The 12,940-nt window shown below is 37.1% G+C and overlaps 1 protein-coding gene across 1 annotated transcript; it reads right to left on the reverse strand.

Annotated features, from left to right (window-relative positions):
* Window positions 1–11,468: 11,468 nt before the first annotated feature.
* LOC131233109 (kiwellin-1-like) lies at window positions 11,469–12,229 on the reverse strand. The gene has a single exon (XM_058229714.1). It carries the CDS (start codon window positions 12,185–12,187, stop codon window positions 11,618–11,620), a length of 570 nt encoding a protein of 189 aa, XP_058085697.1. The 5' UTR covers window positions 12,188–12,229; the 3' UTR covers window positions 11,469–11,617.
* Window positions 12,230–12,940: the final 711 nt, after the last annotated feature.

The raw sequence follows: 12,940 nt of genomic DNA on the forward strand, positions 1-12,940 counted from the left end.
TCTACTCCATCCATCAATTATGTTCCTCACTGCTAAGCCCATGTGACGAAACATCAACTAAATCTATGACTCAAGTGAGCCACACCACAGGGAACATTGATGTGGTCCATCTGACCTTTCCATTCGAAAGATATTTTGCATGTTGGTGAACACAAGGGTTATCACATGATGGGTTGGAATGGATTTCATATTCACCAAACCATTGGTGGAGGTGGACTGTATCCATGGTAAACTAATGTGCAGGATTTTACCGGGACATGTGTTGCTGTTAGAGATGAGACCTGATATTTAGCAAATCAATTTTTAACTGCAGCACTTAATTAAATCACCATAAATATGTAAGGTGAATTGATCACCAATCTGTATGTTTTACAGGCTGGTGGACAACAGGTGCCAATACAGAATTCCTGTCCCTCGTGCAAAAAAGTGTGCAAAACAGGTTTCAGTAGAGGATTCATTATCCAGGTGCACAGCTCACGAGTGAGCCCTGTACCTTGAATTTAGGCTGTTAAAAGTTTATTCTAACCGCCCATTTTCTTCAAACACATTTGATCAGTGAATAAACTTACATTTGATTTATGGCATCTTGACAGTATAACGTACCTAGCACAAGACCTATTCACTCAGATCTTCCCCTTTATATGTGGCATTGAATCACAGCCCTTGTTAAATCGACTGATGCTCTGGATTACGGAACGTAGGTCCATACCAAGGGATGGAAAACTCACAAAAATTATCGGAAAAGGGGGCTGGATCCCGTAACATTCGTAGTAGTTCATTGTACAACTCTACTTACGGGACCCTTGTGGATTCCATATGGATTACATACTGTCCAAAAAAGTCGCCCCATCAAGAAATTTTCACGCCCCAAAAGTAAGGCTGATCCGACCATCATGTCATGAGTTTTTTTTTTTTAGTGGATGTCCATTAATTGTTTTTATGTTTTTATTTTATGGTGTTGCACACTTAATGATTATTTAGCTCTGATTTGGACCCACATATTTTTCATCTCTTGTTAATGGGTAGATTTGGACCCACAACACCTTTATTTATTAGAAATTTAGGACAGCATTAATTTACATAAATGGCAAACTGCCTTATTACAGTGCATGCAAACACTCACCAACTCTGACAAAAGAAAAAATAAAAATAAAAAAGAAGAAAAAAATAAAAATAAAATAACACCCCCAATGCCCTATTGTGATATGCATGCATGTCATGTGAGCAAATGTTTGGCTACATCCCTATCCCTATCCCTTGATGCATGTATATATAAAATCATCTGACATCAAGCATGGGACTAGATGACGTCCAACTCGGCCCACTCAATGCGTGGCACGCCTAAGGCTCTCCAAATAGCCCTAGAGGCAACAACTATATTGTTGGGGGCAAGGAGGCTGGAAATGGTGGTCTGTGTCACACCCCATAGTGGAGTCACACTCGTTGACCACCATAGCATAGCTTTCACGCTGCGCCCATTGCCATGACTGATTATGTTATTGATGCACCTCCCTTGGTTTTTTCTTACCCTTCAATTTGCCAACTGGGCTTGCATTTCTGAGCTTGTGCCTCAAGGGAGGCTTGGGAAAAGAGAAGAAAGATGAGGAGAACACAAGCCCTTAAACAAGCACCCATCTTTCTATTACTCTTTTGTGGTGTTGTTATGCCGGAGTGGTGGACTAGTTATTGGAAACTACTCAAATAAACCTTGGGTTCTTAGAAAACTGCCAGCTACTTTTTAGTCCTCAATTTCCAAAATAACTAGAAATTTAAGTTAGAATACAGTGGAAGTGGCCCTGGAAAAACTGTATTCAGATCACATTTGTCACATAGGGTTTTGGATTTTATGTTCGAGGAATTAATGTTTTGTGTTTTATGTATGCATAATATATCATGACAAATCCTGATCTTGGAGATTTATCGGCCTCAGATTTCTTGGGGGATTTTCAGATTTTTTACACTTTTCTTGCCTTTCTATCAAATACTAGTTTGATAAAAACTAGTATTTATTTGATTTTCTGGCAGAGAATTATGGTTGATGTACAAGTACTTAGAAATTGTACTACTCTCATATGATGTGATGATTGATACACAGGCACTGATAAATTGTAAACGTGTGTATTAAAAGAAGTAAAATACTCTCACATGATGTGATGGTTGATACACAGGCACTGATAAATTGTAAACGTGCCACACAAGTGACTTGAGGTTAAATCATTGAAACAGTGGGCACTAGGTCAGATGGATCAGAAACTACAAGTATAACTAGTTTCATTTTCTAATTGAACCATGGGTGGATATTTGATGGACAGTTGAAATGAAAAACTAGTCAATCATGTTAAACAAATAAACAAAATCAGTATATATAAGATCACTCAATATTCTACAATCAGTGCGGTAATTCAAACAGTTTGGTTTGACATAATTTATATGGCATGTATAATTTCTAAGTACTCATGCATCAACCCTCATTCTCTGCTAGAATATCAAATAAATCCCTTTGAATTTAAAGGTCATAGGCTTAATCCATTTAACACTGAGTGCAAAGTAATTAAGCACCATAGTGACCATCTCCCTCTGGACAATTTCTCAGGAGATTTTCATATTTTAACAAATTTCTCCTATATTAATATCATGAAAATCTTGCTGAAATAATACATTTAAAAATATTTATTATAAATTAAAATTTTAATTTATTGACATAAAAGTATAAAGTGAATTATTTTTAATTCTAAATACTTGTGCTAAGATCACAAGAAATTAAAAATGTTGAGATTTTGAAAATCTCAGGATATTATTACAATAATATTTTTTAATAAAAATTCAGAGATAATATAGTGAGATCTTTAAAATCTACATGATATTTGTGATAGTGGTAGAGACAAAGGTGGAGTCAGACAATAAACAGGCTGGTGATTTTTCGGGTCACTATCGGTCAAATGCCATCTTGGCTTCCTTGTCCCTCTTTGGATTGCAGAGACATGGGTTGGGATAAAGTAACCCAGCTTCCATCACGCAATTGGGTCCACCATTTCATTTGGTTCCCCACTTCCAATGGATAAACATGGCCTTTTCAAAATCCGGGTCCACGTTTCAGTAATGGGACATGTTGTCTGATTCCTGATTTTATGAATTAGGCCTGTTTTTGAGGCCCAATAAAAAATAACATAGGCCCAAACTAGAATATGGCCAAATGCCTGTGAATTGTGATGGGATCAGAAGGAACAACTTGAGGGGCTGAGAACTTGTTTAAAGCTCTGAAATGGGCCTGGCCCAAATCCTTACCTAGGACTCCAGAGATTGGGTTAGTGTTCATGGGATGAACCTGGACCAGAATCAGGATGCTGTTTTCAGCACTTGGAATAATTGTTTTAAACTTTATGGGACTGCATGCTCAATCCCAATAAGGACGGTTATCACAGCTCCTTCTTTTCATTCTTTTTAATTCAAACCGTGTATTCAGCTGTTGTTACCAAAAGAAAAGAAAAGTCAATTTTATATTTGTTGTAATTAATTTGAAGATTCAGATGAGCATGGCCAGCTTCAACTTTATTTTTGATTTACTGTCACATTCGGCTTTTAACATGGAAATCCCCCACCTCTAATGGGAGCGGATTAGGTGAGACCCCGGATCCACTGACGTGGGCGGGACCCCTGACTGTGGAGCCCACCGTGATGTATGTAACTACATCCATGCCATCCATCTGTATTGAAAGCTCATTTGAGGGCATGATAAATTTTATTTAAATTTTTTTTATTTTTAAAGCAATTCTAAAACCTAGATGGGCCATAGTACAGGAAACAGTGGTGATTGACCATTAAAAACTTCTTATGGGCCACGGAAGCTTTGTATCATGACGATATTTTTGTGGTCTCTTCATCTAGGTGTTTGTCACCTTATCAACAGGTTGGATAGCAAATAAACATTCCAGTGGAATATATGAATTATTTAATGGTGAGTATTCAATCATGACTGTTTCCTGTGGTGTCGGACGCATAAGATTTGAAACAGCTTCATTTTTCGGATCATGCCCTAAAATAAGCTTTAAAAATGGTTGGACAGTGTGGATTTAAGGTACATACATCACTATGAGCCCCACAGTCAGGGATCCCACCCACTTTGGTAGATCTTGGGTCTCACCTAATCCGCTCCTACCTCTACGGGGCACTAATTCCGACAGGTGGGGGATTTGATTCCATGACAGGGCCACTATCAGAAAGGTTTTACACAAAGCACATTTTTAAGTTGTTTGCCATCGGTGTTGATCCAATCAAATCCCACCGTGTTAGAGTGATACTCTTTGAAATCGGATTCCATACTGAGTAACTCAGTACGCTCTTACCGTACTGAGTAAACTCAGTTGGCCCCACCGTGAATGTATGTAGTCTATCCACGCTGTCCATCCGTTTTTCCATATAATTTAAGGCGTTGAGCCCAAAATTGAAGAATATCCAAAGATCAAGCATATCTACAGGAAACGGTGGGAATAATGATTTCCACCATTGAAACCTTGTTAGGCCCCACGGTGATGTTTATTTGTCATCCAAACTGTTCAAACAATCTTACAGACATGGATGAAGGGAAAACATAAAAATAAGCTTGATCCAAAACTTTTGTGGCCCCCAAGAATTTTTCAACGATAGATCTTCAATTTACATTGTTTTCTGTGGTGTGGCCCATTTAAGTGTTGGATATACTTCATTTTTTATCTAGAATTCTAAAATTATCCCATAAAATGGATGAATCCGAGTGGATAAAATACATAAATCATGATGAACCTCACAAAGTTTACTCAGTTAGCTAGTTGTACTGAGTTACTCAGTACGCAATCCGCTTCCATAATCTTTCACCTTATACAGCTATTTCTATTTAAAAAGCAAGCAGCGTGCAAAATCTAGGAAACATTTTCTTCTTGTTTATAATCCATCTTCTTAAATACTAAGAATTTGTGCACATTTAGAAAGAAAATCTCTCTCCCGCTCTCACTTTCACATTTCAAGAGAAAAATTGCATCCAGCCCTAGTAGGACACCACTCCATCCAGGCAGGGCCTCTGCAGCGTGCATGTGATGTACATGTTTTATCCACACTGTTGATTCAGTTTAATAAATCATTTTAATTAGCGAACATAAAATGGAGGGAGATTTAAGGCTAACGTGGACCACACCACAGGAAGCAGGGGTGATAATGATGCCAATCTTCGAAATATTATGAGAATAACCTGATGTTTATTTGTCATCCTGCATGTGCGTAAAATCACATAGGCCAGGATGAAGGGAAAACGTCAACTTGATCAAAACTTCTCAGCTCCCAGTAAGTTTCTAATGGTGGTCCACTTGAGCCTTGGATTTGTGTATTTCTTGGTTCATACCCTTAGAATGATAGGAAAAAAAATGGATAGATAGCATCGATGAACACATGCATCAAAATAAGCCCCACAAGGCCCCTGCCTTGATCGAGTCCTTTTGGCTTTTAGACCCTAAACTGGGAAGGAAAGAACCTGACCTTTTATTTTAATTACATTGGACCCTACATTCATGACGATTGATAACTAATAATAATAATTCTTTTTTTAAGGGTTGAGATTTTTTTTGGAGGGATTTCACCACCTATGGATACTTAACCCTTACCGGGTGTTGAGAGTCTACCGCCTAAGGATCCTAAGGGTCGTGTTTTTACCGGTGCTGCTCGTTGTCCCGTACTCCTCTACATCAACTGTTTTACGCTCAACTTCTTTGGCAGTCTACCATATTGTTTATGCCAAATCCACTCCATCCATCAAGTAAGCTCTTCAATGCTAAGCCCTGTAGCCAGATATCAATAAGATCTACAACTCAGGTGAGCCACACCACAGGGAACAATGGGAATGGGATGTAACCATATGCTTGTGTGTGGGGGAAAATCAGGGTAGCTAAAACTCAGGTGGGCCAAAATGTGTTAACGTAGATGTTTTACATGAACTTTAATTTACATTGTTACCATCAGTGTGGTCCATCAGAGTACTTTTCTAATGCGTCGATATATTCTGCATGTATGTAGGTGAACACATACCATAAGAAACAGTGGAGATATTACAACGGCATAATGATGTTTATTTGTCATCAACCTATTCATCAGGTCTCACAAGCATGGATGAAGGGAAAACACAAACATCAGCTGGATCCAAAGATTTTGTGCCCTTAAAAAAAAGTTTTGAACAGTAGACCTTCAATTCCCACACTTTCCTATGGTGTGGTCTACTTAATCTTTGGATTTGCTTTATTTTTGTAGTCTTCCTCTAAAATGATTTGTAAAAATAGGTGGACGGCATGGATAAGACACTTGCATCACAGTGGCTCAACATAGTTTACTCAATGCCCACCCAATCAATCCTGGCACCTGAGATCACAGCATATGTCTGTGGTGGGAGGGACACGCAATCCACATCCCCCGGGTCTCTGTGAGCTGATTAAGTGAGACCCGGATCCACGTGGGACCCCTCACTGTGGGGCTCATCCACATGCACCCGAATCCACACTGTCCAACCATTTTCAAAGCTCATTTAGGGCATGATCCCAACAATGAAGCATGACCAAATCTTAGGTGGACCACATTACAGGAAAGAGTTGTGATTGAATCCCCACCATAAAAAACTTCATGGAGTCCACTAGAATGTTTATTTGTCATCCAACCTATATTAATAAGGTCACAAAGACATGTATAAAAATAACTACACAAATATCATCTTGATCCAAGGCTTTTGTAGCCTACGGATACATTTAGACCCACAACACGTTAATTTATTAGAAAGTTAGGCAGAGTGTTTACATAAAATGGCAAGCTGCCTTATTGCAACACACGCAGACAGTCAACACATCTAACCAAAAGAATAATAATAATAATAATAATGAAAGTAAAAACACACCCCAAATGCCAAACCATGACATGCATGCAAGTCATGAACGCACGCATTTGCAGTACAGGTTTAAGCAAATGTTTGGGTACAGACCTATCCGTTGTTGCATGCGTACAATCATCTTGGTTTCAAGCATCGGACCAGGTAATGTCCAACTGGCCCCACTCACTACGTGGCAGGCACGCCCAAGGCTTTCCAAAAAGCTAGCCCTGGAGGCATTAACGTTATTATTGGGACAGGGAGAGGCAGGTAACCGTGGTCTACGTCACACTAGGCCCGTTGGCATGAATGATTATGTTGTTGAGGCACCTCCGTTGGTTATTCGATCGCCTTGAACCACCCAGTTGAGAGTGCCGTCATCATCGTGGTATTTGTTATCTCATTCCCAAGGGTGTGTTTCTCTGGGGATTTTCAGATTTTCATGTATTTCTTAAGTTAGAAATTCTAGCTGACAATAAAATATTTCAAAATATTTATACGAATATTACTAAGGGTGTGTTTTTTAGTACCAAATTAATTAGACTGATTAATCATGAAATTTCATGACACTGTGTACAACCAAAGGCAGTTGGAGTAATTTTCAATAATTGATATACAAGTAGAAACTCAATTATATTAACTTTTAAATAAATTTTGCACTAAAATCGCAATAATCTAGAAACAAAATTGTGAAAAGATTAAAAACTACTGACATTTTGAAAATATCATGATATTACCACACTAACATCCTTTAATTAAAATTTCTCAACAGCATAACAAGATTTTCAAAATCTTGGCAATATTTGTCACAATGGTATGAGCTATGGGCCCTATGTGTGAATCAGTGCACATTCTTACAGATCCAAACCATCCAAAAAGATGGCTAGAGATTGAATTGGCCATGGCATAACAAATTCACCAATCCATGGCTTTTTTTTAATTTTTTTGGTTAGCTTGTTAGTACACCCAACTGTCAGTTCACACTTCACTGTTAGCCACACCCACTAGGGAATCGATGCAATGATCTCAGTGTTGAAACGAGGTATCTTTCACTCAGTCTACCACTTGAGCTATGGATCAGGGTGTCACCAATCCAGGCTTGCTTTTGGATATATCAGCAGAAGTTTTGAAAATAAATCTCAAAAGATCAATGGACAAGAAGATACTTTGGACAATTGAGATTGAACAATTTGACTGTTCAAGTGATGCAACCAAGAGCACTATAACTTAAAACCCACTGAAAGCAGTGAAACATTTCTCATTCTCTCCCTAAATTCGTGGTTCATTGAAACACACAATGTAGGCACTGTCGATCGGATCCATCATGGATGGACTATATCTCTAAAATCACATCGGTCAGAAGATATTTGCCATCTCATCATGCAGACAATTGAATTTGGAAAGCGACCATTCCCTTCACTAGCCACCAATTGGATGGTTAGACCCAGAATGTGTGACTTTGGGGGTTTTGATCCACAGTGGTGACGCAAATTGCTCTGGATAGATGGAAATGAGGTGGATGAGTCACAACTGGTTAAGAAAGTGTGGTTAACTTTCTATGATCTTGAAAAGTCTTTTTAATAAGAAAATTTGATTCTTTGAGTGTTTTTTTTTTCCCTAAGTGGCCCCTTTTTTTTTTCTTGAGGAAAACTTTGATTCTCTAATATACAGGCAATTAGAAATTACATACATAAGAGACAGATAAGTCACAAAAAACTGTCCAAATTATGGCTTCTTGTTTAGCTATATCATGATTCATGAATCAACTATTAAGCTTACAGGGTAATTGTTAATCAAGGTACTTTTAATCTGGTGAAATTTGGGGTCTTTGATTGATCGAGAGCCTAGTTGATTGATCGAGAAAACCCCAAATAAATCAGTTTAGTATCTGGATAGTTTTCGACATGTTCGATTGATCAAACATCAATGCTCGATCGATCGAGATAATTCGTAAAAATCAAGTTAGATCTCTGCACACTTTTGCGTATGTTCAATCGGATCTAACATGTGGCATAAATTGATCGGAAGTCATCGATCGAACTCAATCGATCGAAGATCCAATCAATGATGCACACAACTGCTACATAAGTGCACGATTTTATTTCTAATTTTGGAATTGAGTTATATAAACCTTGTTACATGAAGGATTAGAAAATCCTAATGTTATATTAGGGAGAACTGGGATTTTGTAAAGGGGAATTCGTCTTTGAAGACGAGGGTTTCGAATCTGTAAGTCATTTGTCTTGTAATTCTCTATTTATAGTGAATTATTTATCGCTTGATGTCGTGGTTTAATTTTTTCCGTAAAGGTTTTTTTGCGTAAATCATTGTGTTATCTGTAATTGCTCAATTTTCATTTTTTTATTTGCATGTGTGATTCGTTCCAAGATTAATTCTAAGCCTAACGTGTGGCGGCTATGTTAATCTGACCATTAGATTGGTGAACACTTATTGAACAATTAAAATGAGAAATATCCTATAATCCTTTTTCAAAAAGAAAAAAGAAAAAAGTCCATAAATCAGATGTTAGGATTGTTTAAACAATCTGATTTTGGGAGCATGACTTAAAGACAGTAGGCTTCATAGTTTCATTAGTTTAACTTGAGATAATGTATGCCACAGGTACGATTTCAGAGTGCCTGCCTATTGTCATTCGGTGCCTGCGTATCATGTAATTACTCCCTTTTTTCTTGTCTTCTTCTTTCCTTTTTGTTTTTTTGGTTTTTTTTTTTTTTTTTTTTTTTTGTTTTTTATGCTTAGCTATTTGTTGTCATACATGCGGTCCAACCAAAGGGATCTCTGCAGCCACTGCATTGCAGCGAATGGCATGGCATGGAATGGGTGGCCACAATTTCAAACTCTAAATTTGAATACGTGTGTGTTAGAAAAACTTAAATACTGTCACATGGAATGATGGTTGATCGGCAAGTACTAATAAATTATAAACATGCGATATATACAAGTAACTCAGGATAACACCATTGAAACCGTTGGCATTAATTCAAGTACATCAGAAACTAAAAGTCCAACTAGTTTTCCATTTAATTTCCAATTGGAGGATTGGTGGATACCTGATCAACAGTTGACATGAAAAACTAGTAAATAATATGTATCCAATAAACAAAATCAGTTTATAAGATCACTCAATCCCTAATACATTTAAAATATTTATTATAAAAAATTAAAAATATAATAAAAAGGTATAAATTGAATTATTTTATATTCTAAATAATTATTCTGCAAAAATTGTGAAAAATTAAAAACTGATGAGATTTTAAAAATCTCACGATATTATTATAATAATATTATCTAATCAAAATTCTACAATATTAAAATCAAACGATATTATTATTGTTTAATCAAAATTCCGTGACGATATCTCTCAGGAACTTTAGAATCTACGCAATATTGGTCATAATGGTAGAGACAAAGGTGGAATTGTATGTAGATAAGCGGACAATACAAAGGCTGTTGATTTTTCCTATCGCTATGGGTCAAATGTCCTCTTGGATTCCTTGTACCTCTTTGCACTACAGAGATGAGATGATTCCAGCCATGGATGGACATGGGCTGGATAAAATAACCCAGATTCCATCATAACATTGGGTCCACCATTCCATTTGATTCCCCACTTCCAATGTATAAACCTAGCCTTTTCAATATCCAAGCCCTATTTTATGGATTTGGGCTGCTCCTACAGGCCTAAGGTTGAATTTCCAGGTGCAATAAATTATATAACATAGACCCGGGTTAGAATATGGACTACTCATCGGCTGTGAATGACCATATCTTTTTAAAAGTATTGCTAGGACCTGTTTGGTTATAAGTATTTTCTAACTTTTATGTTTCCTCTGGAGTGTGAGAGTTAGCCTAGTATTCTGTCAATGAAAGATTTCATTTTGTTTGGTCCATATACCAATTTTCCAAGGGAAAATGGGAAACGCCTAAAATCTTATTTAAATTATTTAGGTAACTCATTCCCTAGTTAAAATGCAGGGTGTTTTTTTATTTTTTATTACAAAAAGTTTGAAATAAAAGTTTTGAAAATGCTACCTATAACTTTGTTGAATGGAATAATATGATGTATAATCATTTACATCCGGTCAGCCCACAAAAAAAAAAAAATAATAATAAATAAAAAAAAATAAAAAAATGGGCCTCAGCTATCATATAATCATATAACTAAGAATCACTTCTCACAAAAATTAAAATGTAACTACCCAAAGCCTATCATAAACGACCTCCAATGAGGAAACAAAACGCAACCTGGCAAGGACAAAATGCTGGGTGCAGGGCAGGCTGACTGCCTCGAGAGCTTAACATATCATCTCTGGCACCCTTTGAGGCTGCCAACCCAAAGCCTGCCATAAATGTGAATTTGGGAGTTTTTGGGTGGATGTCCATTTTTTCATATGGTGTGGCCCATATAATAATTACATAGACATTATTTAGACCAACAAATTCTTCATCTTTTTGAGAATGGGCAGATTTAGACCGACAACACTTTTATTTATTAGTAATTTAGGTAGAGAAATTACAAAAAATGGCAAGCTGCCTTATTGCAAGCCAGCAAATTAACATTCACTACCTCTAACAAAAGAAGAAGGATTCAAAAGTAAAATAAAATAAAAACACACTTCAAATGCCAAATTGTGATATGCGTGCAGACCAGGAACACACACATTTGCACAGCTATGAGCAAATGTTTGGGTACATCCCTATCCCTTGATGCATGTATACAATTCAAGCATCAGACCAAGTAATGTCCAACTCGCCCCAGTCACTTTTCGGCACTCCCAAAGCTTTCCAAACAGCTTTGGAGGCATCAACGATATTGTTGGGACAAGGAGGTTGGTAATCATGGTCTGCATCACACCCCACAGTCGAGTCACACTCATCGACAACCATAGCTTCCACGTTGCGCCCATTGGCATGAATGATTATCTTGTTGAGGCATCTCCCTTGGTTGTTTGCCTTGAACCACCCAGTTGAGAGTGCCACCACAGGTGTATCATCTTTATGGTATTTATTATCACATTCTGATGGGGCCCCACCATCTCCACCCTTCTCGAAGCTGTTGATTGTCAAGACAGCCTTTGTGTGTTTCGACACAGGTGGTGAACATTTGTATGTGGTGTAAATCTTGCCCTCTTTACAGCATTCAGAGTCATTCCCAGTGTTGCATTGCCCCTTGGGTGCTTTCTTACCTCTCAATTTGCCACTGGGCTTACATTTCTGAGCTTGTGTTTGGAGAGAAGCTTGGGAAAAGAGAAGGAAGATGAGCAAAACGCATGCCCTTAACCAAGCACCCATCGATCTTTCTATTCTAGCTTCTTTTCTCTCCTCTTTGATTTTGTGGTGATGTAATGTATGAGTGGTGGGGTATATATAGGAAACAACTACTCGAATTGACCTTGGGTTTCTCAGAAGACTAGCAACAACATTCTAATCTTGAAGTTTTAAAATAACTAGAAATTCCAGTTGGAATCCAATGGCATTAATAATGCCCCTGGCAAAACTATATATATATATATATATATATATATATATATATATATATATATATCCAGATAATTACATTTGTCATATACCAATATTGGATTTTATGTGTGAGGAATGTTTTTGTGTTTTATGCACCTCGATCTTGTCATTTCTTGGCCTCAGAAATTTCACTCGGGATTTTCAGATTTGATGTTTTTCTGGCATTATTTTTACTTGTAAATGATTTTTATATTAAAATCACAATAATCTAATAGTAAAATTGTGAGAAACTATAAGATTTTCAGAGATTTTTATTAAAAACCGGTGAAATTCTGAAAATCTCATGATATTACCATGATAAAATCGTTTAATCAAAATTTCTCAACAACGTCACAGTACTCCAAAATCTAGGCAATATTTGTGACAATGGTAAAACTGTGGGCCCTATGTGTGAACTTCACCTATGATCTGAATCCAATCAATGCATATTCTCGCAGATCCGAACCATCCAGAGAGATGGCCAGACATTGAATTGGCCATTCCATTAGAAATTAGCCGTTTATATATATATATATATATATATAT

The sequence above is a fragment of the Magnolia sinica genome, chromosome 18 (genome assembly GCF_029962835.1).
Source record: "Magnolia sinica isolate HGM2019 chromosome 18, MsV1, whole genome shotgun sequence".
NCBI classification, from domain to species: Eukaryota; Viridiplantae; Streptophyta; class Magnoliopsida; order Magnoliales; family Magnoliaceae; genus Magnolia; species Magnolia sinica.